Source organism: Pimephales promelas, chromosome 2 (genome assembly GCF_988280905.1).
Source record: "Pimephales promelas chromosome 2, fPimPro1.hap1.1, whole genome shotgun sequence".
Lineage (NCBI taxonomy): Eukaryota > Metazoa > Chordata > Actinopteri > Cypriniformes > Leuciscidae > Pimephales > Pimephales promelas.
In genome coordinates, this window is record NC_142770.1 from 1,216,718 (window position 1) to 1,244,192 (window position 27,475).

Here is a 27,475-nt window from a genome sequence, read left to right on the forward strand (position 1 = left end):
TTTGATAATGTTTTATACCTTTATTTTTTTTTTAGAGAGATTTTCACATTATATTTCTTTAACTATGCACAAAAATCCAATATATATATATGAAAAACAACCAGTAAACACCAAATAGTAAGTTTATCATTTTATTTATAATACAATAATATACATATTATTATGTAAAACTGAAAAAGGTACTGTATTAAATACTTATAGATTAAAAAACAATAACATGAATAATAACAATAATAATAACAACATAAAGCTGGGGAAAAAACAAGATTTAAAAAAATAACAAATAATTATGTACAATGTTTAATTAACAGTTATTAAGTTTACACATCTGACCAAGATAAAATAATGCAAGTCAATAAAATTAACTTTAAAAACACACCAAATTGCAATGCAAACAAGGACTAAACTGTTTGATTTTAATGGACAATGGAAAGAAATTTAACAATTTAAAATTATAGATTAAATAACAGCAATAATAATATGGCTGTGGAGAAAATGAAAAAAAAAAACAAGAACATTTTTAAAAGTAAATAATTATGTACAGTGTTTAATAGTAACAATACTTAATATTTAGTGTTTTTTCAAATCTGAGCAAGATAAAATAATGCTAGTCAATAAATGAACTTAAAAAAATACAATGCAATGCAATAAAATACAATACTTTTGTAATTTTAATGAACATCCATATATATATATATATATATATATATATATATATATACAGTGGTGTGAATAAGTGTTTGCATGGTTTTACTTCAGTTAGCCTAATAGCTGGTTTGATTTGCATTGAAAGATGATCTTATGGTAAGTACTACCCCATGCCAATCTCTAGGTGTGGTGGAAGGTGTGTGATGATGTGGGGATATTTTAATTCCAAAGGCCAAGGGAACTTTATCAGGATGCATATTATCCTGGATCCATTAAATAACTGGCTTTTAAAAATAAAAATCAGCCTGACTCTATGGGAATTTAACATAGGGGTGCCCTGACTTATGCACCCTGTATTTTGAGGAAAAACATTTATTTATTTATGATACATTATTCATTCACAAAGAAAATTTGTGTCCTTAAAGGTTGGAGTTTTCCTCATTTTTCTAATTAAGGCATTAAGATCAATATCAAAAAGATTATTTTTATTCCTCTTTTTAGGCAACTTTAGCATGGGGGCAAACACTTATTCACACCACTGTATATATATATTAAAAGTGCATTAATATGTATAATATTGTATATGCGTGAATAACACATTTAATACACGTGTGTAATGCACGTCTTTACTTTTGTGTTCAAGTAGCTGGGAACAGGGGTTTCAGTGAGTGCAGACAGCATTGGTGCAGGTGTAGAGGCTGATTGTGCTGCGTGAGATGGTGCAAAGCCGATGTTGTTGGAGGAGCTGCAAGGAAAAGCACAGGGAGGAAATTAAAAACTGAATGTACATATGTATTTGATTGTCTTGACTACATTAAATGACTAATCATTATTTATTCTTTTATTCTATTTATTCTGTTATTTGTTCTAGTAATGCACATTCTGATAATGTTCAAATGCTTGTAAGTAAATAGTCAATTTTTTCACAACAAATAACAGTTTAGCATGCATACAATTCATGAAGTGCACCCACCTTCACCACTGGTATATTCAAACCTTAACAGTAGTTAGAACAAAAGAACATGGAGGATAAGTATGTAATTGAATAAGCCTCAAAAATGGATGTGTAAAGTAACCTGTTGTAAATAAGACTGTGGATCCTGTGGCTGCAGATGAGCCTAAAAATTACGCATTATAATTTGAATGGTTTCTCTCCAGTATGTTCAATTTTTATTCCAATTTTATAAGAATTTGACATGGGTATATATAACACACATGACAAGATACTTGATTTACTTACTCAGCTGTGTGAGATATTTTGTTGGAGAAAAACTTTCCAGTTCTTCTTCCTCCTCCATTACTATAAAATAAATAAAATAAAAAAATATAAAAATATATATGCAGAAATGTATGCATGTATATATAAAAAGTTAACAAGTTTAACTAATTAAAAATGTTAAATTGTACTATTAAATTGCACACATATATCTATTTGTTCATAATTTAAATGTAATATGTGTGTGTGATATTAATTGCAATATAGGAGGACCAAACCTGCAGAAATTAAACATTAATAAGTAAAAAAAAAGATACATTTGATAATAGGAAAATAAATAAAGGAATAAATGACTTGATAAAATAAATATGATTTATTCTTAATCAAAATCATTTTTGTATTTTTTTCCCTTCCCTTTCTGCTTTTATTTATGTGTTAATTAATATTTATATTTGGTAAGCAAGACCAACCAACCTAATTATCATGCACATCAATAAATGAAATACTGTAAAAATAGATATAAAACTAAAGAAAGAAAATTTAAATAAATAAAGGTTAAAACAAATATATCTGGAAATAAAAACAAATTGGAATAAATAAATATATATATTAATATAATATATTAATAATATATAAATATATATATATTATATAAAATAAATATATAATTAAATGAATGCATAAATAAATATAAGAATAAACTGAACAAAGAAATAAAATAATAAATAAATACAATTAAAACGAATACAAATACATTAAAATATAAAAGCAAAAAATGATATATTTGGGGGAAATTATACAAAAGTATATTTGATTAAAATGTTATCATAATTATTTTATCAAGTCGTTTATTCCTTTATGTATTTTCCTATTATCACATTTAATTTTATTTATTTATTTATTTATTTATTCATTCATTCATTTATTTATTTATTTATTCATTCATTCATTTTTAACTGCAGGTTTGGTCCTCCATACTACTGCACATTACATCTTTCTGCAATGTTAACTTATATTTTAAACATAGTTAGAGATTATGATGAAATATTCACCTTTACAAACAAAGATACTCTTATAAAATAGCTGTTTCTTATCGTCACAATCCATTCAACACGATAACAATACGATTACATGACAATACATGCAATTTAAATGATAAAATATTTGAATAATAAAGTATATGCACTCACCTGAGTTAAAGTCTGTCTGCAGGTAGTTTAGACAAAACGAAACAAGTTTGCTGACAAGTCGGTAAACAAATATCTCTCCGGTAATAAAACGGGTTGACAGATGACGCTTCGCTTTTTAAATTCCCCGCCACGGAAAAGCGAAACAGCGCCGGGAAGTCTACGTGTGGCCAAAAGTAGATTGCATCCGTAGTGTTAAGCACTACCATAGAGAATGAATGGGAAAAGTTAAGGGAAGTTAAGCTTAACCATTTTCGGCTCCCGCGCGGGAGACCGGGGTTCGATTCCCCGACGGGGAGATAATGCTTTTTTTCTCCATGTGTATTCACTGGAAAACTCTCAGTTTTAGACTCTCTTTGTATGCATAAAACCTACGATCACTGAAAAATGACAAATTGTTTAATTCTTAAATTAAAGATAAAAGTGTTGGCTTAGGCCTATTTGTCGTTAAGTTTGAGTTTTAACTCTTGATGTAAACGTCAATGCTCTTTATTTTAAGTTACGTTTCTTGACTGGTCGATCTTTACGTTTCGCTTGAAAAGTAGATCGTGGGCATCTTCAAGATCGATCACCATATAAAATCGAGCATGATGGGCCTTTAAAATAGTTTACAACAATACGACTATGTGGGTTTTCAGCACTGCTTTCTTTGCCTGCTCTCCCAGGCCGGTTAGCTCAGTTGGTTAGAGCGTGGTGCTAATAACGCCAAGGTCGCGGGTTCGATCCCCGTACTGGCCAACGATTTTTGTCTCTGTGACTGTTTTGTTGAGATTTTAGCTTTGAAATTCTCATTTACAATAATAAGAGGTAGAATTGTACGGGCATGTGTGATTTTACTGGCTAAATATGAAAAAAAAAAAATATTTGTCAAAATTTATTAATGCAGTAAACTAAATAATAATAAATATGTTTTGCATAATTTATTAATCTTGTTTTATTTTAAGTTAGGTAATTTCCTTGCGTTTTTTTTAATATGCTTATTTTTTTATTTCAGTTTTAGCTCTCATAAAATACTCAAATATACTATACACTGTAAAAAATATTGTTGGTTTAACTTAAAAAAAGTAAGTAACCTGGTTGCCTTAAAATTTTAAGTTGATTGAACTGGAAAAAGTAAGTTAATACAATGAAGGAGATCAGAAACTCAAAATAATAAGTTATCTCAACTAAATAAATTATTTAAGTTGATTTAACAATTGAAAAAATGTTGTGATAACAAATCTTGAAAATGATTTTTTTACAGTGTATTTTTTAATATTTTGATATGAAATTACTTTTAATGTGAGTTAATTTCACTTTTAGTTATTTTCGAGATGTTGAATGTGAATGTATGTTGAATTTAACATATATTAAATAAAGATTTTAGAATGTTTAAATAAAATACGTTTTTTATTTACATTTTCATAATATTTTACTGGTAACACTTTACAATAACATAAAAGTACCTTATTGTATAACTAACTACCTTAGTTAAAATTAACTAAGAATAAACAATAATTTTTCAGTATTTATGAATCTTAGTTAAAATTAATTTCAACATTTACTAATCAAATATTATATTAGTTAACATTAGCACTGTGAACTAACATGAAACAAATTACAACAGCTGGATTTTTACATGAACTAATATTAACTAATGAACCTTATTGTAAAATGTGACCATTTTATTTTTATTTCAAATAACAGAAATGTTTTTTAATGGTTTTAGAGACCCACTAGGTGGCAGTGTTTATTAGTAAATCTGACATAAAACAATGGCAAATGCTTAAGTAAAAATGTCTGAATTTCCACAGACTGGAACATCACACAAGATGAGGAAATGTCATTTCTTCTTGAAAACAAAAAATTTTGCCCCGTGTGAGGCTCGAACTCACGACCTTCAGATTATGAGACTGACGCGCTGCCTACTGCGCCAACGAGGCCTGAAGACTGAGTTTGCAGTGTCTCCTCTTGTTACACCACGTTGATTTTCCAACTACAACAGGTAAGGCTGAGTTTTCATGTCCGCTACAGTTGTGCTTCATAGATTTATGTGCACATTTCTGCAATCCCAAAAGCTAGTTTGTGCAAAAATATTTGAAAAACAATTTAAACAATGAGATGCACGCTCTTCCACTAGAGGGAGCCAAAGCGAACGGCAGCTTTTCAAAGGTGGCCTTGAATAGGTCAGTGTGTTTTTTCAACCTAAGGTTTGTGTCAAAAAACCCCTTTTGATAAGAACACGGCATCTCCGTGTGCCACGTTATCACATGCTGTTAGCAAATACAGCGCTGGTGAGCTCGTATCTTTCTTTCTGTTCAGCACAGCCAGCTGTGCACTACACCGTTTGAAACGTCATGTCAGGGCTTAATGCCTCGCTGGGCTACTTCTTGACTATAGTAGGCGTGAGTGCGGTAGGAAGGGTGATACTCGCACGATCGAGGCTGCGATGGACTTTCCTGACCGAGTTTATCGCCGCGTTCGCGCTCGCCGCATGTCGGCTTGAAGTGGACACCATTGCGGAGGTCGGTCAGTGGGCCGGGGCGCTTGGGCCCGACGTGGCCATCACTATGCTTTTCCTATCCATCACTATTCATGGCGTCGTCATGCAAGGCGTAAGCGGGAATCCATCGGTGACGTTAATGGGAGTCCTCCAGAGAGACGTCGGCGCGGTGGCAGGCGTCCTCAGCGTCGCGGCGCAGTTACTCGGCGCGTACTTAGCGCTCGTAGTCGCCGGAAAGTACTGGGAAATGGAGCTGACCGACATGCACATGATCAAGAATCTGATGATGTCCGAGTGCAGTACGTCGCTGCGGGTCTCGGCGCTTCAGGGAGCGTTAGCCGAAGCGCTCGGCGCCGTGACCTTTCACCTGGTTTACCTCGTCCTGAAGAGCCGCTCGCAGCTGCTGAGGATTCCCTTACTCGCGCTGCTGCTGACGTTCATCGCTTACGCAGGTGGGTTTACGTCGGACAGAATGATTACAATTAAAATGCTTTTATCAAATATTGTACACTTTAAAATCGTGTGTTAAATGTTAAAATGCATGTTAAAATTAAAATTGTAGATTTAAAATGCATAATGATTGTATTGCATTATTGAATAAGTGTTGTAGATTTTAAAAACAATTTAGATTTTAGATTTCTAAAAAAAATTAGATTTCAAATGCGCGTATTAAATTAACATGTAGATTTTAAACGCATATATTAAAGAAAGATTGAGATTGCAAATTCACATATTTAATTCAAACTTCTAGATTTCAAATGCATAAATAAAAAAATGACTTCAATTAAAAATGCGTATTTTACACAAGAATTGTATGTTTAAGATAAATATATTAAATGAGGATTATGTACCGGTATTTAAAATGCATATATTGAATAAGGATTGTAGATAATTCAAGTTAAAAATGTATTTTAAATGCTTATATTAAAATAAATAAACTGAATATGTTAAATAAGAATTGCATTTTAAATTTAAATATTGAAGATTTCAAATCCATATTACAATAAAAAATTTAGATTTTTAAATGCATAATGATTGTAGAATCTTTAATTAAATTGCATTATTGAATAAGTGTTGTAGATTAAAAAAAATTTTGATTTTAGATTTCTAAAAAAAATTAGATTTCAAATGTGCGTATTAAATTAACATGTAGATTTTAAACGCATATATTAAAGAAAGATTGTAGATTTAAATTATACTAAATAATGCATATATTGATTAAGCACTGTAGATTTCAAATGTATATATTAAATGAAAGATTGAGATTGCAAATTCACATATTTAATTCAAACTTCTAGATTTCAAATGCATAAAATAAAAAAAATGACTTCAATTAAAAATGCGTATTTTACACAAGAATTGTAAGTTTAAAATAAATTTATTAAATAAGGATTATGTACCGGTATTTAAAATGCATATATTGAATAAGGATTGTAGATATTTCAAGTTAAAAATGTATTTTAAATGCTTATATTAAAATAAATAAACTGAATATGTTAAATAAGAATTGCATTTTAAATTTAAATATTGAAGATTTCAAATCCATATCACAATAAAAAATTTAGATTTTTAAATGCATAATGATTGTAGAATGTTTAATTATATTGCATTATTGAATAAGTGTTGTAGATTAAAAAAATTTTTGACTGTAGATTTATAAAAAATTTAGATTTCAAATGCGCGTATTAAATTAACATGTAGATTTTAAACGCATATATTAAAGAAAGATTGTAGATTTAAAATATACTAAATAAGGATTATGTATTTAAAATGCATATACTGTAGATTTCAAATGTATATATTAAATATAAGATTGAGATTGCAAATTCACATATTTGATTAAAACTTGTAGATTTCAAATGCATATATAAAATGACTGCAATTAAAATGCGTATTTTACACAAGAATTGTACGTTTAAAATAAATGTATTAAATAAGGATTATGTACCGGTATTTAAAATGCATATATTGTAGATATTTCAAGTTAAAATGTATTTTAAATGCATATATTAAAATAAATAAACTGAATATGTTAAATAAGAATTGCATTTTAAATTTAAATATTGAAGATTTCAAATCCATATTACAATAAAAAAATTTAGATTTTTAAATGCATGAATCAAATTTTTAAACAAAGCAAAATTTTAAATAAGGACTTTTGCTTTCAAATGCATAAATTACATATAGATTTAAAGTGCATATATAAATAATAACTTATATATAAATAATTTAATAAGGATTATAGACTGCAAATGCATTTAGTTAGGGGGAGGCTAGCACAAAATAAATAGCATCTTTTAAAATACACACTAAAGTTTTGTGTTACTCTGGAGAACATCTTGAGTCTTCATCGTTATATTTAATGCTAAACTTCTCTCTCACTAGGAAACAACTACACGTCTGGATATGTGAATCCGTCCCTCGCGTATGCGCTAACATTCCCCTGTCCTGGACACTCTTTCTTAGCCTATTCTCTCGTTTACTGGCTCGGGCCTCTTATTGGTAAGTCAGAACATTTCAACATTTCTCAAGTCAATGTGATGAATTTTACAGTTTAAATACTTAAACCATGTTTTTTTTTTCCAGGCATGAGTCTTGCGCTCTTCCTGTACTTGGGAAACATCCCTCTGCTGTTCAGCAGGAATCTACTTTACTCCAAGAAGGCACGTTTCCGGGTGCCCAAAGGAAAAACGTCCGAAGACTGACAGACGTAAAAAACAGCACTGATATGGTCGCTTTGTGAACCGTCACGAAACATATAATGGTTAAACTTTCAATCTGTTGGTTTAAGTTGCAACAAACCCCTAAAGTTATCTCATCAGGCGTCTTCTGTAATTTATCCTGTTACACTGAGTAAAAATGTTGAGTTTGTTCCTCTGTTGTCAGGCGTGAATTTTCTGCTAACACCCATGAGCCGAAGAACAGTCAAGTAATATGTTAATTTAATAGATATCAAACATATTTAATGAGCAGGTGGCACTGTTGTTTACTAATGAAAAAGAGAGGGAGACTAACAGGGCTCCAGACTAGAAGCGCTGTTGCCCCTGACTGAAAATTTTATTAGCGAAAGCAGAAAATTTAGGGGCACACCTTAAATCAGCTCGCAATGCAATTATTCTAATTTCCCCCAGAATAACTGTAATACTGACAAATTCTTAAAAATTATTCTAAAAAATACACTTAAAGTTATGAAATGCTGTTTTATTTTAAGTTCACAGGGTTCCAGACCCTCAAATGAGAACTCACACCAAGTTATACAAAATAAAAAATCTGGTAGCACTGGGGCTGACAATAAATCACTAAGCTTAATTTAGGGTGTAGTCGATGAAATTAACTTTACTTTTTATTATTATTATCATTCATAATGTGTTAATATTATTTTTTAAAAAGTAGTGAAAACATGTATATGGATTGAAAATAGCCAATAAACATCCTGTTTACAATGGTATTATAATTATTTTTTGAAAATAAAGTTTTCCAACATCTCAATTTTTAAAAAAATCAAAAAAAAAAAAAACCAAACATTTATATATGATATTATAGTATTGAAGTGCTGGGGAAAGATGTGTAGTAGGCTACTTGTAAGTTTGACTATTTCTTCCACATTATCATATTTATGGTTCGAGTTAAGTTACAATATTAGCCTAAATCGATGGTAAATGTTGCTGATCTGTGGACTGAAAGCCTTTTATTAAGTGTTTCTCCTGGTTTCCTCGTCAGCGCTGTTTGATCTGATATCTATGGTTTATAACGGAGTGTTTCTCACTGGATCTCGTGGTGTTGATGTTATTAATTCTGAGGCGAATTCAATTGATTTCTTCGCTCGATCTCCTAGTAACAGTGTTGATCGGCCCGCGACTGGCAAGTATTTTCATTCCACTTTCATTTTGTTTGCATTCGCTGCTAGGTAACGACTAACGAGTCATAGATCGTTTGTTGTTCAGACGCACATAGCAGGTTGTGATATTTGTCCCCGTCTCCTTCCAAAACTGCTGATCTTCTTCACACAAGCAGAATACAGTGTTTTTAGTCGTTTTCGTGGATCCGTGAATCATTTCGACAACATTTTTGTGTGTATGCGCAAAAACATGGAAACATTTTTCAGTTTTATTTAGTGCGTTGTAGTTGTGTAGACATACCCTAATTCTGAAGAGATAATTGCTCTGCAGTGCTGTTGTGTCCTGGTCGAAGATTAACTAATTACTGTGATTGTTTTTTGTATGCGTGTTTAGAGAAGATGATTGGCTGAAACTCGTCCCACACACAGTTTCTCTCCGGTGTGGATCCTCTCGTGAATCTCCAGACTCGGTTTCCATGTGAAACTCTCGGCAGGTGTAACATTTCTTGTCTCTTCTTTCCAGTAAAGAAATGCTTTCAGTCTGTGAGTGAGTTTTTTCTCCAGTTTTGACATGATGTTTCTCCTCTTCTTCACTATCCTCATTCTCCAGCATCAGGCCTGAGATTAAAGGAAGAAAGTTACATTTTAATAAATCCCTCTACATGATCATTTTGATGCATTTTTATAAATATATATCCATGCACAAATACATTGATCTTCCGATTATTAATTTTAAACTGAATAGGCACAAACCCCATGTTTCTGTTTGTGAGATCTATCACATATTTAAATCAACTCCACAATTATCTAACATATTATCACTTTATAGCCCTTAATTCTGTAATTGTGGACAAATGTGGGCACAGAGGACTCAGGTGTGATCCTAATTTTTATTTATTATAAATGTTATATCACTGTCTTCGATAAAGTTTTGTCTATCCATTTATGTTTTTTTTTTTGTTGTTGTTTTTTTTGTTTTTTTTAATTTTGGGAGTATTTTTGAATTTATTTACTTTAAAAAAGTACCATATTTTCCATGCTTATTTTTATTTTATTTTTTAAACTACATTAAATTATCATTCCAATAAGTTCTTCGAGCTACAACCTAAAGATGAAGTGACTTTGCTGTCACCTGGTGTCTTATTTGGGCTTATTTTAGAACGCTCTAAATTACAGTTTTTCCCCATTCATTTCTATGGGTGCCCATTTTTGACCCAAATACAAGATTAAGGAGTTTTTTTTCCACCCACTTGAGTAAAAAAAAAAAATAATTGTGTGTGTTCAGGAGGCAAACTTAGGAAAAGTAGCCAAGTCTTGTACCGCTCAGATCAAGGGAAGTATTTTTTTTTTTAAATAAATCAAAACTATTTTGCCCACATTTGTCCAGAATACGGTTTTAGGGTTAAAAACAAATAGTGCCACAGTTCTGAGTGTCTCGGATGGATATTTAATTTATTTTAACGCAAATGTACCAATTATGAGTCATTTTTGAATCAAGGCGGTTACAAAACAATTTCCTTACTTTAAAAAAACAAAAACCCGAAGCATTTCTTAAAATTGCGACACCCAGAAAGTGACATCATTTGATCTCTTTTTAGAGTATGATAGGAAAATCTCAATCCATTGTAATGTTGAGTGCATTCATCCACCCTGTTAGCAAAGTTATAACTTTATCGGAAGTTTTTTTAGAAACTATTCCTTATGCACCAGAAATGAGCGTGCGGCATCTTTATAATATTGTCTTTGAACTGTTTTTGCGGTCGCTCTGTGTATATCTATGGCATTGCTGTCCAGGAGTAATTAGCTTTTTAAGTGCATTTACTTCATGTAAAATTAAGGAAAGTTATCATGAGGATTCATAAAAAAAAAAAAAAAAGTTTAAGTTTTATAAGCTCAAATGCTCGCCTTGCTCTGTTCTGTGATGCGCGTTCGTGACTCTCCTGTTCGAACTCGTTTATCAAAATGAACGAATCTTTATACAAGTCAATTCATTCATTTTGTTCGTTTAATGAACCAAATGACACGAAAAAGGATTCGTTCATTTTGATAATCAAAAACCTTAATTTCTTTTCGACTGAAGAAAGAATGACATGGATATTTCGGATGACATGGGGGTGAGTAAATTATCAGCAAAAGTTTTTTTTTTAAGTGAACTACTCCTTTATGCAACTGGCCCCTTCTCGTGCGTTAGGCCAATCAGCGTATGCTAATGCCACTGGTGGTAGCGCTGGTTTAGCCCCAACTCAATTTTGTAGATGTTTTTTTGTGCTCAAACGGCAACATTACACACTAACTAAAGTTAGACGACCAGGGTTTGCTGAAGAAGAGCCTTCGCCGACCTGTGCTTAATGATGAGGGAACGGCGCCAGATAGCTTAACTCTTCTTGCCTCCTCGTATCCGTATCGTTTATGACTCCTTATTTTAAAAGTGTCTAATGACCAAGCAACAAACAACAATGACAGTCAAGCCCTAAAGCTGTAAGTTAATTGATGGCTGATGGCTCTTTCAGGCACTTTCTCTCTCTCCTTTGGTGCGCAATCTAAACTCAAGCGTGCTTGTAACCATAGTAACTTTGATCTGCTTGAACATTTTAATCGTCTTTAATACATGATTCCGAAGGAAACATTAAAATACCCTTTATTTTTTTTTAAATAAATACTAAATTATTAATAATTATCAATTTTATTTTATTTTAGATCCGCGGTTTAAAAAAAAAAACATCCGGGGCTGAAGCTCCGAATGCCATGTCTAACGACGCGCCTGTGCTAAACACAAATCTATCACTTCATTTATAAATCAAATTTTGGTTACACTTCATTTTAAGGTGACGAGTAATTACACATTTACTGAGTAATGTTAATTTAGGATTTGGTTGCGGGTTAGTTTCATGTAAGTATGCCCATATTACTGTGGTAATATTGTATTACATATGTAACAATGACACTGTAAAATAAAGTGTTACCCATATTTATTTTAAAGCATTTTGCCACACGTAATTTTTTTTTATATTATTATTAAAAAGAAAATTATAAAAAAAAAAGATCCAAACAAATTAAATAAGTTCCAATGTAAAAAAAAAAAAGTCTACTGACAAACACGTCATCACTCTGCGCCCGCGGAATACACGTGTGGCTCAGTAGCTCGCGACACGGTGAGGGGAAACGTGTGGAAATAAAGCGTAAAAAACTAGTAATTTGCAGCAGAAATCATGGGTAAAAAACTCAAAGTCGGAAAAACCAGAAAGGATAAATTCTATCACCTCGCCAAAGAAACGGGTAAGTCGCGTAAACATTAACATCGTGACAAAGATCACGATGTACCACGTTATTACAGTGTTTTTTGGACATTTACCGTAATAATAGCGAATGTTTGTTTAATTAGAGATTAAAGTTAGCCTGTCATTCCTCAAACTAAGTATAGTTCAAGTATGATGTTAAGTACACTAGCATGGTATACAGTCTGAGGACATGTCTATGCTAATACTGCTTTTTAATTTTTTTAAGAATTTCCTTAATTGTTTACATTTTCTGGACTTTTATTGAACGTTAAGTTAAATGTAGTTGCCAAAAAAGCATGTGTAATTAATTAAAGTCATGAACCGTTGAACATTATTTTACACTGTCTTTGTAACACGTAGTTACTGTAATTTAGTAATTATGCCTACTATAAATTGTGCTTAATTAACTTACAAGTAATTAACCCTAAGCCAAATCCTAATCCTATACATGTAGTTGTTTATTAGTACTCGGTGTTGACACCTTAAAATAAAGTATAACTAATAAAATCTAACACAACTGTTTTTTAAAGTGTACCAAAAATGACATGTTTAGGACCCGTGTGTGTTATTCAGATTCATTGTTCTGGATTTATTTTTATGGGTTAAATAACATTTTAATAATGTCTCACAATCTTTTTTTAACCTATAACATGTTTAACTTTATTTTTCTTAAGTCCGGTGTTGTGTTTTATTTAGGGCTGTCGCATCCAAAATAAAAGTTTGTGTTTACATAATATATGTGTGTGTACTGTGTATAGTTATTTTGTATATATAAATACACACACGTGCATGTATATTTAAGAAAAAAAATGTTAATATAAAATATTTATATATAACATGAATTATATATAAAATATTTGTATATAATATAAATTATATACATGAAAATATTTCTTAAATATATACAAGCATGTGTGTATTTATTTAGATGAAATAATTATACACAGTGCACCCACATATATTATGTAAACACAAACTTTTATTTTGGATACAATTAATCGTGAATAATCATTTGACAGCCCTAGTTTTATTTTCCTAGATGTATGGTTTAATGCATGTGTTATCATCAGAAAGAGTGATGATCAAATGTTGTTGGTGATGTTTAGGTTATCGGTCCCGCTCGTCCTTCAAGCTCATTCAGCTCAACCGCAAGTTCCAGTTCCTCCAGAAAGCCCGAGCGCTGCTGGACCTGTGTGCCGCTCCTGGAGGATGGTGAGCAGGCGCTAATGCTAACTACAGGCCTGGGAATCCAACATTTATTTATTTAAAGGGATAGTTCACCCAGAAATGAAAACTCTGTCAGTAAACCCGTGTGTGTTTGTCGTTCAGGTTGCAGGTGGCGTCCAAGTTCATGCCGGTGTCCAGCCTGGTGATCGGTGAGTGGCGTGTGTGTGTGTGAGACGAGTGATGTCACTGATTCAGACTCTCAGATCCAGTGTTGACTCTTGATTTGCTGTCAGGTGTGGATCTGGTGCCGATCAGAAGCATCCCGAACGTGGTCACGCTGCAGGAGGACATCACCACGGAGAAGTGCAGACAGGTGTGTGTGTGTCCGCGTGCTTCGGTCGGCTCAGGAGTGTGTTTCCCGTACAGCGCCGTAACTCGCGGCTTCACTACTATAGAAGGAAGGAATCATCTAGCGAGTCTCGACTGTTTCCCGAAACCGTACTGACGCAAACTGGACGCTAGACGATTTGCTATAAATATAGGACTATCTCTCATTTTTCTCAGTTATTTTGCTTTATTTCGACTCGTTCTTACACACTAGAGCTTAATTATTCAGCTTTCAGATGACGTATACATCTAAATAAAAAGATTGACCCATGTGACTGATTTTGTGGTCCAGGGTTTCCATCCACTTGTTAATCGAATTATCTGAAGTTCGGTTAAAAAACTCATGCGGATAAAGCTGGTGAAAGTGTGTTTCCATCCAACGGCTTTAAAGCGAATAAAAACCTGTACGTAATGACGTCACATGCTGTTTTGCGATCAAATTGGTATTTCGAATTGATTTAAGACATTTTAAAGGAGTAGTTCACTTTTGAAAAAACTTTTGCTGATAATTTACTCGCCCCCATGTCATCCAAGATGTCCACGTCTTTCTTTCCTCAGTCGAAAAGAAATTAAGGTTTTTGATTAAAACATTCCAGGATTTTCGCCATATAATGGACTTCAATGGGGACCAAACGGTCGGAGGTCCAAAAGACAGTTTCAGTGCAGCTTCAAATGTCTTTAAACGACACCAGACGATGAATAAGGGTCTTATCATGCGAAACGATCGGTTATTTCAAAGCTTATTCCAAAAATGTACCTTTTCTAAGGACAAATGCTAGCCTTGCTCTATTCTGTGAGGCGCGTTTGTGACGTCACGTATTACGTAATTACGTTCAAAAGGTCACGGGCGACGTAGCCGGAAGTACAGAGTCAGTGTTTAAGTTGAACGCATAGGTTGAACGTGCAAACTAACTCAAACGCCGTTTACAAAAAAGGAATTAAAAGGTAAAACAACGACGTCGGACGATTTTGATTCTGTACTTCCGGCTACGTCGCCCGTGACCTTTTGAACGTAATTACGTATTACGTGACGTCACAAACGCGCCTCACAGAATAGAGCAAGGCTAGCATTTGTCCTTAGAAAAGTTACATTTTTGAAATAACCGATCGTTCCGCATGATAAGACCCTTATTGATCGTCTGGTGTCGTTTAAAGACATTTGATACTGCATCTGAAACTGTTATTAACTGTCTTTTGGACCTTGGACTGTTTGGTTCCCATTGAAGTCCATTATAAGAAGAAAATCCTGGAATGTTTTCATCAAAAACCTAATTTCTTTTCGACTGAAGAAAGAAAGACGTGGACATCTTGGATGACGTGGGGGCGAGTAAATTATCAGCAAAAGTTTTTTCAAAAGTGAACTAATCCTTTAATGTGTTTCCATTCATTTTCGCACTGAATCGAACAACATTCAAGCAAACTTTTGCGAACAAAGTTTTGTTAGACAAAACGGATCTACCAACAAATGATCAATATTTCACAAGTTGAAGCATAATAATGCTTATGTGCCAGCTGATAGCGACACATGAATGGGATAATGTATGCGAGGCGGTCGTTAGCCTGAAGGGGTTGTATTCGCTATAACAGCCTCGCTATACTTTATCCTGCTTATTACATATAAAGCAATAATTTGACACAAAATATTGTCTTAAAAACGAGTTTATTGATTTAAAAACGAGTATTGCTTCTGCTAAAGAAAATAGCCTGTTTCGTCTCTGAACTGCGTCCATGGCAACGGTGTGTTACTTAGCAGCGCCGCAGTCCGTTAACTAGAAATAACAGACCACATTATATATTACTATTCAACCGAGCCACGTAAAAACAAACAAGCGGGACTGGCCGGAAATGAACTCGTCTTCTGGCGTGTTGCAACCATAAAAGGGCCTAAAACGTAATCGTAATTCATTATTTATTCGGCAAATAACGTTTCCATCAGCTTTTATCGCATTAGCCGCAAATCGATCGTGATAAAATCCGATGAGACGTATTTCATTTGAGTCGATATTCATGAAATTGAATCAAATTTTACTGTTTCCAAAAGGTTTTTTTCATTCGATATCACTTAATTCGGATAAAAACGTGCCGATGGAAACATGGCTACTTTTATGTCTGAGTTGCAACACTCAACACTTCAAACACGCACAGAAAGAGGCTCTTCAGCGAGCGCATACAACACACAAACACACCAGTGTTTATCAGAGAATGCTAGAGGGATATGCCGTCACATGTTTACAGTTTCAGTCCGAAGTGTGTGTTCTCTGATGACCTGTTCCTCCGCCAGACCCTCAGGAAGGAGTTGCAGACGTGGAAGGTGGACGTGGTTCTCAATGACGGCGCGCCAAACGTCGGTGCTAACTGGCAACACGACGCCTTCTCTCAAGGTACGGGAAAACGCCACGTGGAGCTCGGCGGCCATTTTAGACCGAAAAATGTTTCTTGTTTTTTATTTATTTATTTCTCGGAATGGTACGAAACTTGGTAAAGGTTTTGGCACTTGCTGCGTGAAGACAAACATCCTTCGATAAGGTTAAATTCGCTTTGGAAATGAACGAGAGAGTTTCCTCTAGTGGAAGCGTTTGGTACTGCAGCCGAACACTCTCTGAATGCTCGTTTACTGAGATATCAGGCTCTATTATGAACTTTTTTAGGTTTATGGCTTTGATTTCATCACAGTTTTAGAGTAAAAGCATGTTTTTAAAAATGTTTCATATTAAAAATAATATTTTTGCACATTTTTCATACCAATAAACGTAAATTTTCTTATGTTCACTTTTTTAAAAAACCTGAAATAATCTGCCAAGTGTCGTCTTTGAAAAGAGTTCAAACTTCAGCGTTCGAGATTTACCTCAGTTTAAGCTGGGAATTACATTTTCAGGTGTATGCTCAAAAAAAAGTGAATAAATGGATTAGAAATGCAGCGTAAATATAATTTATATACCCCCAAAATACAAAATATTAAATAAAAACCTTATTGAACTAAAATATAGTACATTAATTTAATTGAAATATAAAATAAATTCCTGTCATTTTTGGCCAACGCATGAAGAGGAAGACACTTATTTCTAGAGCGCACTTTTAAATTTCTAAATTTTAAATTTTTATTTCTTTTAAAACCAAAAGTGCTGCACGATCTATCAACTTTACATAATAAAACACACACATTTATAAAATTACATTAAGCCAAAAGCCAGAGAGGGAAGTCTTCAGTGAGGATTTAAAGTTATCAATATTGTAAGACAGCCGTATGTGAGACGGTTAAAGTGTGTGTGTCCTGCAGCGAGTCTCACTCTGATGGCTCTGAAGCTGGCGTGCGAGTTCCTGGCGAAGGGCGGCACGTTCATCACCAAGGTCTTCCGCTCGAAGGACTACCAGCCGCTGATGTGGATCTTCCAGCAGTTCTTCCGGAAGGTGCAGGCCACCAAACCCCAGGCCTCCAGGAACGAGTCGGCCGAGATCTTCGTCGTCTGCCAGGGTGACTGACCTTCATCCCTTCTGTCTGTCTGTCATTCATTATACCGTTTGTTTTCTATCCATCCATTTATTTCTCTTTTCCTTCAGGTTTTTTGGCTCCGGATAAAATTGACAACAAGTTCTTCGACCCCAAACATGCGTTTAAAGAGGTCGACGTTCAAGTGAAAACCGTCAAAGACCTGGTCAACAAAAAAAAGCCCAAAGTATGTGTTTTTACGCTCCGCTTATGTTAAACGCATGAATTTCTTTTTCTAGTATAATTATATCTTTTGAATTATATGATAATACGTTTAAAAACTATTATTTATGTATTTTGTATTCTCAAAATAATAAGATCAAACGATACCTAATTCTGTCTTAGCTCTGTTTATTTTTACTTTTCATAAAATACAATGTTTTCTTCTGTCTGTTGCTTTAACCCCTCGTGTGCTGTGGTGTTTCAGGCTGAAGGCTACAGCGACGGAGATCTCACTCTCTATCACATCTTCTCACTGTCAGAGTTCCTCAAGGCAGAAAACCCCGTCGATTTCTTGAGCAAAGCCAATAAAGTAGGTTTCCAACCCCTTCAGATGATGCCAGACATCAGTACGCATGTATTTCTCCTGCTAATGTCCATCTCTCTGCTCCAGATAACCTTCGATAACCCCGAGCTGGAAGCCCACCCCATCACTTCATCAGAAATCAAAGAGTGCTGCTCCGATATCAAAGTCTTGGGCCGAAAGGAACTGCGGTGAGTGATGTTTATATGTAGGATAACTGTTTATTCAGGGTTCCTTCAGGGTTAACTTCAAATTCAAGGACTTTCCGGGTCCAAAACCCTCAAATTCAAGGACTTTCAATGTCCAAAACCCTCAAATTCAAGGACTTTCAAGGTCCAAAACCCTCAAATTCAAGGACTTTCCAGGTCCAAAACCCTCAAATTTAAGGACTTTCAATGTCCAAAACCCTCAAATTCAAGAGCTCTCCAAGTCCAAAACCCTCAAATTCAAGGACTTTCTAGGTCCAAAACCCTCAAATTCAAGAGCTCTCCAAGTCCAAAACCCTCAAATTCAAGGACTTTCTAGGTCCAAAACCCTCAAATTCAAGAGCTCTCCAAGTCCAAAACCCTCAAATTCAAGGACTTTCCAGGTCCAAAACCCTCAAATTCAAGGACTTTCAATGTCCAAAACCCTCAAATTCAAGAGCTCTCCAAGTCCAAAACCCTCAAATTCAAGGACTTTCTAGGTCCAAAACCCTCAAATTCAAGAGCTCTCCAAGTCCAAAACCCTCAAATTCAAGTACTTTCAATGTCCAAAACCCTCAAATTCAAGGACTTCCAGGTCCAAAACCCTCAAGGACTTTCCAGGTCCAAAACCTTCAGATTCAAAGACTTTCAATGTCCAATACTCTCAAATTCAATGATTTTCCGGGTCCAAAACCCTCAAATTCAAGAGCTCTCCAAGTCCAAAACCCTCAAATTCAAGGACTTCCAGGTCCAAAACCCTCAAGGACTTTCCAGGTCCAAAACCCTCAGATTCAAAGACTTTCAATGTCCAAAACCCTCAAATTCAAGAGCTCTCCAAGTCCAAAACCCTCAAATTCAAGGACTTTCAAGGTCCAAAACCCTCAAATTCAAGGACTTTCAAGGTCCAAAACCCTCAAATTCAAGGACTTTCGATGTCCAAAACCCTCAAATTCAAGAGCTCTCCAAGTCCAAAACCCTCAAATTCAAGGACTTTCTAGGTCCAAAACCCTCAAATTCAAGAGCTCTCCAAGTCCAAAACCCTCAAATTCAAGTACTTTCAATGTCCAAAACCCTCAAATTCAAGGACTTCCAGGTCCAAAACACTCAAGGACTTTCCAGGTCCAAAACCTTCAGATTCAAAGACTTTCAATGTCCAATACTCTCAAATTCAATGATTTTCCGGGTCCAAAACCCTCAAATTCAAGAGCTCTCCAAGTCCAAAACCCTCAAATTCAAGGACTTTCTAGGTCCAAAACCCTCAAATTCAAGAGCTCTCCAAGTCCAAAACCCTCAAATTCAAGGACTTTCTAGGTCCAAAACCCTCAAATTCAAGAGCTCTCCAAGTCCAAAACCCTCAAATTCAAGGACTTTCCAGGTCCAAAACCCTCAAATTCAAGGACTTTCAATGTCCAAAACCCTCAAATTCAAGAGCTCTCCAAGTCCAAAACCCTCAAATTCAAGGACTTTCTAGGTCCAAAACCCTCAAATTCAAGAGCTCTCCAAGTCCAAAACCCTCAAATTCAAGTACTTTCAATGTCCAAAACCCTCAAATTCAAGGACTTCCAGGTCCAAAACCCTCAAGGACTTTCCAGGTCCAAAACCTTCAGATTCAAAGACTTTCAATGTCCAATACTCTCAAATTCAATGATTTTCCGGGTCCAAAACCCTCAAATTCAAGAGCTCTCCAAGTCCAAAACCCTCAAATTCAAGGACTTCCAGGTCCAAAACCCTCAAGGACTTTCCAGGTCCAAAACCCTCAGATTCAAAGACTTTCAATGTCCAAAACCCTCAAATTCAAGAGCTCTCCAAGTCCAAAACCCTCAAATTCAAGGACTTTCGATGTCCAAAACCCTCAAATTCAAGAGCTCTCCAAGTCCAAAACCCTCAAATTCAAGGACTTTCTAGGTCCAAAACCCTTAAATTCAAGAGCTCTCCAAGTCCAAAACCCTCAAATTCAAGTACTTTCAATGTCCAAAACCCTCAAATTCAAGGACTTCCAGGTCCAAAACACTCAAGGACTTTCCAGGTCCAAAACCTTCAGATTCAAAGACTTTCAATGTCCAATACTCTCAAATTCAATGATTTTCCGGGTCCAAAACCCTCAAATTCAAGAGCTCTCCAAGTCCAAAACCCTCAAATTCAAGGACTTTCAAGGTCCAAAACCCTCAAATTCAAGAGCTCTCCAAGTCCAAAACCCTCAGATTCAAAGACTTCCAGGTCCAAAACCCTCAGATTCAAAGACTTTCAATGTCCAATACTCTCAAATTCAATGATTTTCCGGGTCCAAAACCCTCAAATTCAAGAGCTCTCCAAGTCCAAAACCCTCAAATTCAAGGACTTTCCAGGTCCAAAACCCTCAAATTCAAGTACTTTCAATGTCCAAAACCCCCGAATTCAAGGACTTTCCAGATACAAAACCCTCAAATTCAAGGACTTTTAAATTTATATATGTATACATTTTATTTTTCTGATCCAAAAAAATTATCTGAACCATGAATTTTGTGATCTGTTCCACCACTAATGTTCATATATGGAGAGCTGAAATCTGATTGGCTGTTGTGTTTTTAGTCTGTTGTTGTCATGGAGATCCAAGCTGAGGAGGTTCCTGGCTAGAAAACTGAAAGAGGAAGCGAAGCAACTGGATCCGGAGATCAAGTACGTCATTATAAGCGTCACATAATTCAGATATCGCACGGTAAAGATTCACTATTAACTTGCGCAATTTAACAGTCTCAACTCCAACGATGAAGAGAGCGAGACTGACGAGAAGGAAGGCAAGAAAAAGGCGGTGGAAACGGATGAGGAGAACGCGGCGGACGACGAGGAAGAAGAGATGGAGAAGAAGCTGGCGGAGATGAAAGCCGAGGAGTTCGCCGATCTTAAACGGTAGGTTTATATCACTGGGATGTTTTAGTAACCTTGATTTATATCTATTGTAGTTGTTTTGTTTTTTTTCTTAATTTATTTTATTGTTTTCATTAGTTTTATTTGTTTTAGTTGTCATGTCTATATTGTTTTTAATTTAGTTTTAGTTATTTTAGTACTTAAAGTAAATGTTCCCATGGCACGTTTTTTATAATTTATTTAATAATTCTTTTATTTCAAGTACCATATTTTTTTTTTTTTGCTTAATTTGTTTTATATTGTTGTATTTATTTTTATATTTTTTAAATTTTTTTTTTTAAATATGATTTTTACATTTTTGATTTATTTATTTATTTTTATGTCTGTATGGTGTCTAGTTTATTTAATTTATTTTTTATTTTTAGTTAATGATAATGTAAGAACGTTTTCCACTGAAAGTGTTTTTGTCTGTGATCAGGAAAAAGAAGAAGCTCCTGAAGGAGAAGCGCAAACAGAGAGAGCGAGTGGAGCTGAAGATGGATCTCCCTGGAGTTTCCATCGCCGACACCAGCGACTCCTCCATGTTTTCTCTCGCCGCCATCAAGAAGGCCGAGGCAAGTGACCCCGTCGAGGCGTCCTGTAGACCAGTGCGACTCCTTAAGCCGCCTTTCCACTGCATACGACCATCCACAGCCGTCGGACCGGAAGTCATTCATCTCCGATGGAGAGTCGTACGGCAGAGTCGTACGGCAGCTCCGATCATATGCGGGAAATTCAGATCTGATTTGAGCTTTGGATCCGTTGAAATATCTGAACTTCTGCGGATAGACCATGTTCATTAGTTTTACCCCATTGTGAGTTGCCGAGCGTAACGTTTGCTTCACAACCAATTTTAAAGTTCCTCCGACTGACACTAGGGGGCCAAATGCGTCAATCGTATGCGAATGTCGTGTGCAGTGGAAAGGCGGATTTAGACTTTTTGTCCGATTTTTCACCAAATTTGAGTCTGATCATCCTGATGTTCTTCCGTCCCGCAGGGTCTCAGCGCTGTCACACAGGGAGACATGAAGGTGACGGACGCTCTGCTGGATGACGAGGAAGGGGATGATGTGCACATCTCGGACGAGGACGAACGCATGTCTCTGGCCTCAGACCTCGACTCCGACGACCTTGAGGAAATCGAGAAGAAAGAGAAAGAAATCAAAGGAAAGATGCCGAAGAAGAAAAAGTAGGGTTCTTGTGAATATTTTGTGTTTTACATTGTTTTAAATAATATAAAATAAATAAATAAACTGTACAAATTATATTTAAAACAATTACATATATATATATATATATATATATATATTATACACACACACACGTACATACAAGTAAATAATATAATATAAATAAATATTATAATAAATATTGAATAAATATTTTTAATATTAAGGTATATCAAAATCATATTTGTTTCATTACATTTTATTATACCCATATTTATATTATTTATTATTTTAATATAATACATCAAATGTAAATATATGTATAAAATATTTATATCAAAATTATATTTATATTGTTGTTTTGTTTCCTTCACTAAATATATATTGAATACAAAATATAATTTATATTTAAATTAATATATAATTTCATTAATATATAATGATTAATTTAATTAAATATGATAATATAATATATATTATGGAAAATATAAAACTTGTTTATATGTAAACAATATAAAAATGTTTATATGTTATGAATATAGAAACTGCAATATAAAATAAAACCATATACAATAAAAATATAAAATAAATATACTGTAAAGAGGATATATATATATCTTTATTTAGAGGTATAAAAATGATTTAAATACAAAAAAATATATATATTTTTACTTAACTAAAAAATAAAATGTACGATATATATATATTTATGATGTATATTTTATTTAAGTAAAAGTAAAGTTTTACTAAACTAATTATATTTTTATTGCTTGCATTACATTTTTTAAATGCATAAAATATATTTATATTCTTTACATTTTTATCATTTTTAATACATATAAAAGTAGATAACAAAATGTAAATGCATTTACTTGAAACCAAAATATAAACTGCGTTGTAAACTCTGTGTAAAAATTGTAAATACATTATAATATAAATTAAAATGGTGTGTATTTTCATTGTAGCAGCAATTGTAAATAAAAAATAAATAATAATTTTCAGTAACTGGTTTGTTTGTAATATTCCACACAAATGAATATAATTTCTTGGTGTTTTATGAAAGCGAGAGTTTGAAACAAAATGAAGATTAAATGAAACGTTACAATGACACAATTTTCACGTCTGTTCAAACTGACTCGTGTGTCGTTGATTAAGCACTTTAAGGGATTTCAGCGCTGTTTTTGCATTTCCCGCAGAGTTTCGTTTGCCGCCGCGCCGCAGGACGAAGGGGAAACCAACGGGAACGAGTTAATCGTCGAACTGGAAGGAAAAGACGAGAAGAAAGAGCGCGAGACCAACATGTGGTTCAGCAAGGTGTGACTCGCTCATTTAGTCTAACGTGAATCCGTAAAACCATATTAGGCCAGATTTTAACGATTAATTCTCCGCACAGGACATCTTTTCAGAGCTGGATCTGGACGACGATACAGACGCCATGAGTGAACTGAGACAAACCCAGCTGCTGCAGTCTGGGAAGGGCAAAAAGAGGAAAGCGGAGGCGGAGCCCATCTCACAGAAACAGGAAGTGGCTGCGCCCTCACAGGAAGTGAAAAAGGCTCAAGACGACAGCGACTCCGATGATGACAGCAGCGATGATGATGGTGATGATGAGAGGTGACGTTTATATAGTCGTCTATATTAGTGCAAAGCAGAATCATATGCATTCTCCCGGAAAAATACGAACATGTATTATTTATTTATTTATTTTATTAACAGGGAAATTGCGCAAATGAAACGCGCTTCGGCGGCCGTCGGCACGAGAGGAATGGCTGATGAGGACGAAGACTTTCAAGTTGTTCCTGTGGAAAAAACAAGTCAGTAAAGAATTATATTTAAAACCCTCTGCTGCTCTTCGGTCATTTTTGCTCAATTTTTTTATTTTATTTTTTTTATTTATTTATTTATTTTTATGGTACGTAACTTGGTAAACGTACTGTTTGAACACTCAAAAAAATCATTGATTCGCCTGAACCTGATTCGCACAGGTTAAATGTTCCTGAAAACAATAATCAGTCAAAAATGAGCGGAATGGCGGAAAATGGAAATAAATGGGAGATGAATTTCCTCTAGTGGAAGCATTTGGTACTGCAGCCAAACAACATCTCACTGGAAGCTCATTTTTATCGAGCTCAAATTTTGAACAACTTTAGATTTAGATTTTCTTTAAAAAGCTGCTTTTTTTTAACTCCATACGACCGTTTCTTCAGACCTTGCCGTGGAAAATGTTACGGATTTTGTTTTGATAATCTAAACTATTTTCATGTCGACGAATTTGAGGCTGTATCTTTGGAGAGATTTGACATTATTACACTAAACTTTGTTTAATTGTCACCCAACACTGATCACAACAGATCACTTTAGTGTCAGCGCCACCTATTGGTCAGAAGTAATATTGTGACGTTACAAGTTATTGTATTTATCGGCTTCCAACTGTTTTGCTTAAAATCATCTCTGTCTTGATTGTTTCAGTTGGTCTGACGCTCCATGCTTTGATTGTTAGCATTTCATTCTGCCTGTGTTATTTGTTGCTTGCAGCTATATTTAATTTGTGTAATTATTTTTTGTTTCGCAGATAAACGTGCTCGTATTCTTAATGCAGAGGGTTTGGCACTTGGTGCTCAGATCGCCACATCCAAAAGGAGAACGCGAGACCTAATCGACGGCTCCTTCCACAGGTAATAGCGAAGACGGCGGTTAGCCTCTGCATTAGCCGTGAGTTTGAGCTAATAAAGTCGTCTTCGTGCTGTTCTTGAAGGTATGCGAACTCTGAGGACATGACCGAAGTTCCCGCCTGGCTTTTTGACGATGAAAAGAAGCACCGGAAGAGGCCTGTTCCTGTAACCAAAGACATGGTGGAGGAATACAAGCAGAAATGGCGGGAAATCAACGCCCGTCCCATCAAACGCGTGGCAGAGGCCAAAGCCCGCAAGAAGAGACGGGTAAGAGTTCTCAGAGGAGAGATGATGTCAGCGGCTTTCAGCAGATGTTTAGTTTTCTTATTTTATATATAAAAAAAAATGTAAACATCCTTTAAATATAAAATTATATCTATTCTAATAATTAAAAAAATGAAAATCATAAGAATATTTTAATATATAATTATTAATTTCCTCCTATGGAATTTAAGCCATTATTATTATTAAATAGAAAAATATAATATTGTGATATTTATTAATATTTTTTATCGATATACAGAGTATTTTTTAACTTTAAAAGATTGTTATAAAATATTTTCTTATTGAACATTACGATTTTAATTTAATTATTTAGTTAATATTTTAAAACAATATAAATTTTAATATAACATACTGTATTTTTTATTGATATCTAGAATTTGTTATTTACAAAATTTAAATGTATTATATTATAATATATTTTGTATTTCTAATTATATTAATATTTCTATTTGTAGAATAGTAATAGTACATTTTATGAATATTTAATTATATGTGTTTACTTTTTTGTAAACATCTTTTATATATAAAAATATTTTATCAATAATATATTGACATTATTTTTCACTTGTGAATTCATTTTTTTAATTTATTTTATGGTTGTCAAATAAAATACTGTATTTTATTATTAATTTTATTGGTGTTATTTTTAATGTTTTAATCTATCAAATAAAGTATGTATTTATTGTTATGAAAAGTTATCCAGTGGAAAATGGTAATGAAAATCTAAACAAACGTACTCTGACTTCAAACTGAATATGGCCTTTAAATGCATATTTTCTTGTCGTAGACGATGAAGAAGTTGGAGCAGGCCAAGAAAAAGGCCGAAGCCGTCGTGAACACGGTGGATATTTCAGAGCGAGAGAAAATGGCGCAGCTCAAAAGGTCAGTCTCGGCATCGACGCGTCAGCTACTTTTCATGTTCAACTCATGAAGACTAATCTTGAATTTTCTTTGTTCGCAGCATCTACAAAAAGGCCGGCGTGGGAAAAGAGAAGCAGGACGTCACGTATATTGTAGCCAAGAAGGGCGTCGGGCGTAAAGTGAGGCGTCCAGCCGGACTCAAGGGCGTTTTCCGTGTGGTTGATGGACGGATGAAGAAAGACACGAGAGCCGCGCAGAGGAAAGACGACAAGAATCGTGGGAAAGGAGGGCGGGGCAATAAAGCTGGGCGGGGCAATAAAGCTGGGCGGGGCATGAAGGCGGGAAAAGGGCGTCCAAAGAAGTGAGTGATGCCCCTCGCGCCCTCGAACGGATTGTTCATTTAGCTAGCTGTGTCGTACTGATTGGATTATTAGCGCATATGCTAATATTCAGTTCCAGCCTCTCGTTACCAACAACATGGTTTGCTTGGACTTTGACACACTTGATTATAAATAAGGGGCTGAACCTTTAGACCAATCAGACGTGGCTCCAACCGCTGGTGTTTTTCAGCACTGGTGTAATGCTGCGTGTATTGATGTTTAACATATACTTTGTGGTATATGAACTTCAGGTGTATATAGGGTAACCTCCTGATTTTTGTGGATTAATTATGCTCATGTATGTGCAAAAAAAGATCTGCTTGGATTATCAGTGACTTTTAATAAATACGAATTTAAATTGACAAATTGTGTCTTGGTAAATCATAGTAAATTTACATTTTTATTTAAGTATATATGGGTGTATCTTTTGCATCCACATATATTTGGATACTATGTAACTATATCTGGACAAACTAGCTATGCTAAATCTATCACAATAGTTTTAAAATGTTGAGAACAGAAAAACACAAGAGTTTTTCAGTTCCTTGCCACTGTTCACTGCTCAGTTGGGGATATTCAAATTAATTAACCAATCAGTAATACCCTTGATCAGCTCTACCAAACACTGATGTTTTTTCCACTAAGAAAGGAACATTATGTTTTGATTCATACTGTGAAGCTCCTTTGATGCAACTTGACTTGAATCTGCACATGTGATTCCTATATAGTTGGTTCACTGAAACTTGTGGAAATTGTATGGCGATGTGCGGGTGAGGTTTTTTCATCCTTCAAACCCAAATCTAGGAGTATTTCTGGATCGATTTGAC

The 27,475-nt window shown here is 34.4% G+C and overlaps 2 protein-coding genes, 1 long non-coding RNA gene and 2 other non-coding genes across 6 annotated transcripts; 3 read left to right on the forward strand and 2 right to left on the reverse strand.

The window, feature by feature from the left end:
- Window positions 1–126: 126 nt before the first annotated feature.
- Window positions 127–3,309, reverse strand: LOC120479896 (uncharacterized). Of its 2 annotated transcripts, none has more exons than XR_005622989.2 (3): window positions 3,055–3,309; window positions 1,279–1,948; window positions 127–484 (listed from the first exon to the last, which is right to left on the reverse strand). It is a non-coding gene; the product is annotated as an uncharacterized LOC120479896 (long non-coding RNA). The 2 variants fall into 2 exon arrangements; XR_016168827.1 differs by lacking the exon at window positions 3,055–3,309 and having other exon boundaries at window positions 1,279–1,766; window positions 1,889–2,077.
- Window positions 3,310–3,715: 406 nt separating this feature from the next.
- Window positions 3,716–3,789, forward strand: trnai-aau (transfer RNA isoleucine (anticodon AAU)). Its single transcript has one exon. It is a non-coding gene; the product is annotated as a tRNA-Ile (tRNA).
- Window positions 3,790–4,900: 1,111 nt separating this feature from the next.
- On the reverse strand, window positions 4,901–4,973 carry trnam-cau (transfer RNA methionine (anticodon CAU)). Its single transcript has one exon. It is a non-coding gene; the product is annotated as a tRNA-Met (tRNA).
- Window positions 4,974–5,285: 312 nt separating this feature from the next.
- Window positions 5,286–8,407, forward strand: aqp12 (aquaporin 12). Its single transcript, XM_039684365.2, has 3 exons — window positions 5,286–5,985; window positions 7,919–8,035; window positions 8,120–8,407. Exons 1-3 carry the CDS (start codon window positions 5,388–5,390, stop codon window positions 8,236–8,238), a joined length of 834 nt encoding a protein of 277 aa, XP_039540299.2. The 5' UTR covers window positions 5,286–5,387; the 3' UTR covers window positions 8,239–8,407.
- A 4,064-nt stretch (window positions 8,408–12,471) lies between these two features.
- ftsj3 (FtsJ RNA 2'-O-methyltransferase 3) lies at window positions 12,472–27,010 on the forward strand. Its single transcript, XM_039684371.2, has 20 exons — window positions 12,472–12,647; window positions 13,756–13,861; window positions 13,979–14,025; window positions 14,110–14,189; window positions 16,485–16,584; window positions 17,481–17,675; window positions 17,762–17,877; window positions 18,118–18,222; window positions 18,304–18,404; window positions 20,967–21,053; window positions 21,129–21,284; window positions 21,721–21,856; window positions 22,280–22,470; window positions 23,647–23,764; window positions 23,844–24,064; window positions 24,167–24,264; window positions 25,023–25,125; window positions 25,206–25,389; window positions 26,195–26,289; window positions 26,369–27,010. Exons 1-20 carry the CDS (start codon window positions 12,581–12,583, stop codon window positions 26,631–26,633), a joined length of 2,571 nt encoding a protein of 856 aa, XP_039540305.2. The 5' UTR covers window positions 12,472–12,580; the 3' UTR covers window positions 26,634–27,010.
- Window positions 27,011–27,475: the final 465 nt, after the last annotated feature.

What these genes read in the sequence shown, in the direction of transcription:
- aqp12 (XM_039684365.2), top strand. Translation starts at nt 5,388, where the DNA reads ATGTCAGGGCTTAATGCCTCGCTGGGCTACTTCTTGACTATAGTAGGC. An exon ending in GACGTTCATCGCTTACGCAG is followed by an intron (nt 5,986 to 7,918) that starts GTGGGTTTACGT and finishes CTCTCTCACTAG; the next exon opens with GAAACAACTACACGTCTGGA. An exon ending in CTGGCTCGGGCCTCTTATTG is followed by an intron (nt 8,036 to 8,119) that starts GTAAGTCAGAAC and finishes TTTTTTTTCCAG; the next exon opens with GCATGAGTCTTGCGCTCTTC.
- ftsj3 (XM_039684371.2), top strand. Translation starts at nt 12,581, where the DNA reads ATGGGTAAAAAACTCAAAGTCGGAAAAACCAGAAAGGATAAATTCTAT. An exon ending in TCACCTCGCCAAAGAAACGG is followed by an intron (nt 12,648 to 13,755) that starts GTAAGTCGCGTA and finishes GGTGATGTTTAG; the next exon opens with GTTATCGGTCCCGCTCGTCC. An exon ending in TCAACAAAAAAAAGCCCAAA is followed by an intron (nt 17,878 to 18,117) that starts GTATGTGTTTTT and finishes GTGGTGTTTCAG; the next exon opens with GCTGAAGGCTACAGCGACGG.